Source organism: Haplochromis burtoni, unplaced genomic scaffold, assembly GCF_018398535.1.
Source record: "Haplochromis burtoni strain Fernald_Lab_line unplaced genomic scaffold, NCSU_Asbu1 Contig_435, whole genome shotgun sequence".
In the NCBI taxonomy this organism is placed as follows: Eukaryota; Metazoa; Chordata; class Actinopteri; order Cichliformes; family Cichlidae; genus Haplochromis; species Haplochromis burtoni.
This window is the reverse complement of record NW_024582796.1, coordinates 465,257-468,511: the sequence shown is the minus strand read 5'-3', so window position 1 is coordinate 468,511 and position 3,255 is coordinate 465,257. Positions and strand designations below refer to the sequence as shown.

The following is a 3,255-nucleotide window of genomic DNA, read 5'->3' as shown; positions in this document are numbered from 1 at the left end:
TTAGTGTTGCCAAGATGATGCGGGCAGTGTGTGTTGATGTACCCGGAGGACCGGAGAATTTGCTGCTGCAGTCTGTTCCCAGACCTAATCCCAAAGCAGGAGAAGTCCTGATTAAAGTTCATGCAGCTGCCCTCAACAGAGCAGACCTGTTACAGGTAGATTATTATTATAGCCAAAAGAGCACAACACAGTGCTATTATCTCCCGTAAATCTCATAGCCTGCTTTCAGTCTTCTGTGACTCACTGTATTCTGAATTATATCTAAATTTGCATAACACAGGCCTAAAAATAATTATCTTGTGTTTTCCACAGAGACGAGGCCTGTACCCTCCTCCTGCTGGTGAGAGTGACATCATAGGCCTGGAGGTAGCTGGTACTATCCACACCCTGGGTCCAGGGGTGAAAAAGCAATGGAAACCAGATGACCGCGTCATGGCTTTGCTCTGTGGAGGAGGATATGCAGAATATGTTTCTGTGCCCGAGGAGCTTCTCATGCCCGTTCCCTCTAATCTCACAATGTGTCAGGCTGCTGCAATCCCAGAGGCCTGGCTCACTGCTTTCCAACTGCTGGATTTTGTTGGTATAACAAACATTTCTGTGTCTCTTTGTTTTTCTTCATATTCATATGTTTTTTGGATAAAGATTAGACAACTGAGTTATTAAATGAGTCACATTTATTTCTATTTGACTTTTTTTTAATTAACAAGAGGCCAAAGTCAGATTTGGTTCAAATTCTATACTTGCCATCGGTCTTCTCTGCTCCAGCTCAGGTGAAAGAGGGTGAGGTGGTGCTGGTTCACGCTGGAGGCAGCGGAGTCGGAACAGCGGCCGTTCAGCTTGTTCGTCTGTTTCGGGGTGTGCCGGTTGTCACTGCCGGGAGCCCAGAAAAATTGAAGCTGGCTGAGAAACTGGGCGCTGTAGTTGGATTCAACTACAAAGAGGAGAGCTTTGCACAGGGAGTGCATGACTTCACTGGAGGTGAATTATGGAAATCAACATGCATTTAATTTTCCTGCAGGCGACAGTGCAGTGTCTCTGCTGATAATTCCTAATGATAGCATTGTTTTTGCATACTTCAGATTGCTATCAAATGTTTTGTCTTTGTTTCACAGGCATTATATTAGAGTTAAATGTTTCCAACCACTGTAGCAATCAGAGCTTAATGCTACATAGCTCTTCTGTAGCTTTCTAATAAATGCACATCAAAGAGCTTTGGTAACCAACTCCAAAAAAATCCTCCGTCAATACTTAAGAAGCAAGTCAAAACACATGATTTCATTTTCAAGGATAAAAGAAAAATTAGTTGTTTTGTCATTTTAGTTCAAAAATTTTTTTTATTCAATCTGTCACAGTGTATTTGTTTAGAAGAGGGGTCAAGCATAAGACCGGGGGGGAGAATCGGCCTGCCAAAGAGTCCAATCAGGCCCACTGGAAAATGCAAAGGAGGGCATAAAGATTGGAGTTCTCGGTGTATTTTCATTACATTTACAACTTTTCCTACTGATACAAACCTCCCACATGGTCATTCATACTGCACTAATGTAGTAAAGTAGCATTAAAAACAGCGGAAGGATAGAATAGTTCCTGTATTTTCACTCTCCACTGCAGAAATGTAGTCTTCATTGGTCTTGTTTAGCCTAGCTAACCTACACCACAAAACACTGAAAGAATTTTGAATATATTTGAACACAATGGGTGGAAAAGGTCACCGAAATAATAAATCTGCATAAGAGGATATGATATGCAAATAAACTGAGTTAAAGGCTTTATTCAGTATAGACCACAGCATTAGTTTACTCCTAAACTTTCACACTAAACATGGAGTCAAAGTGGGCTGTGGTGGGCCATGATGTAAAATAAGATTAGCATCTCTGGTTTGGAGCTATTTTGAATCAAGAACGTGATTGTATTGGAGAAGGGCAGTTACCTGTAATTGTAAAATCTCTAATTTCACAGGCAAGGGAGCAAATGTGATCCTTGATTGCATTGGTGGGCGCAACTGGGAGTCAAATGTGAGCTCTTTGGCCATCGATGGCAGGTGGGTGCTGTACGGCACCATGGGAGGGAGGGCGGTAGAGGGAGATCTGCTGGGCAAACTGCTGTCCAAGCGAGGCCACTTGCTCACTAGTCTCCTCCGCTCTCGCAGCCTGCAGGTAAGAATTGAAAACAGAAGTGACACAACAGCTGTGTTTCTTCATCTCTGCGCTGACTCATGTCAGTGTCGCTTTCCTCTCCTGGGTCTGGTTTGCCAAAATGAGGCAACTTGCTTGGGTTACTTTTCAGACATCTCTTGTAATATATATGTTTGCAACTGGACCTGATATGTTCTTTGCATTTTCCTTTCACAGTACAAAGCTGACCTGGTGAAAGCTTTTACAGGCAGGGTGTTGCCATATTTCTCAGACCAGCCTGCCACCCTGAGGCCAGTGATTGACAGCACATTTAGCCTGGATGACATTGCAGAGGCTCATAAGCACATGGAAGCTAACAGAAACATGGGGAAGATTGTCATCAATGTGATTCCACAGATTGAGCAAACACAGTGATGAATTCATACTGTAATAGAAACGCACTGGCTTTGAAATTTCCCAAAATACTGAAACCCACTGTCATTGTAAAACTTTTCTTTTGTTAGGAATATTCATAATTTACTAATAAAATAGACCAAATCACTGTTTTTCATTTTCTGTTCTAGTATTGTTACGATTACGTCCCGGGTTACTGTTCTTTTTCTATCCCCTATTCATTGAGGTGAGTTTTCTCCTGTGGTGGTATTACTCACAATTTTCTACTAGCAGCATAGAAATGACAGAAATGTGCATTTCAATGCATGATCAATGTTTACAATAGTTAACTAAAAAGCTAATTTGGGAAAAAAGGAAAACTAACTCACAAAACTAGAAAAACATAGATAGTAAATGTTATACGTTTTAATCTTTGGCAGTTTAGATACATTTTTTTTTATTTTTTTTTTTATCACAGCCTGCCTGATTACATTTTGTTGCATTTGCTTATTGAGACTTGGGATGTCTGTCTACATGATTGTGAGTCAGCTGACATTTGTACTGTAACAATACCTGTTTTGATTTTCCTAAATTTTGCCCCTGATAATAATCCTCAGGGGTCACCACAGCCAGGGACGTGCAGAGAGGTTTAGAGGGGCGGGTGCTCAAAGTTAAAAAGGGGCACATTGAACCAGGCTGAATAACAACAACACACATTCATCAAGAATCTAATATGGGAAGGGCAGGGCTG

The 3,255-nt window shown here is 41.4% G+C and overlaps 1 protein-coding gene across 1 annotated transcript; it reads left to right on the top strand.

Annotated features, from left to right (window-relative positions):
* Nucleotides 1–2,923, top strand: tp53i3 (tumor protein p53 inducible protein 3; the record flags this gene model as incomplete). The annotated part of the gene is given in 5 exon segments (XM_005952402.3): nucleotides 1–155; nucleotides 313–580; nucleotides 766–978; nucleotides 1,957–2,153; nucleotides 2,349–2,923. Coding segments are annotated over 5 exon segments (1,031 nt in total), but the record flags the coding sequence as incomplete, so codon positions are not given.
* Nucleotides 2,924–3,255: the final 332 nt, after the last annotated feature.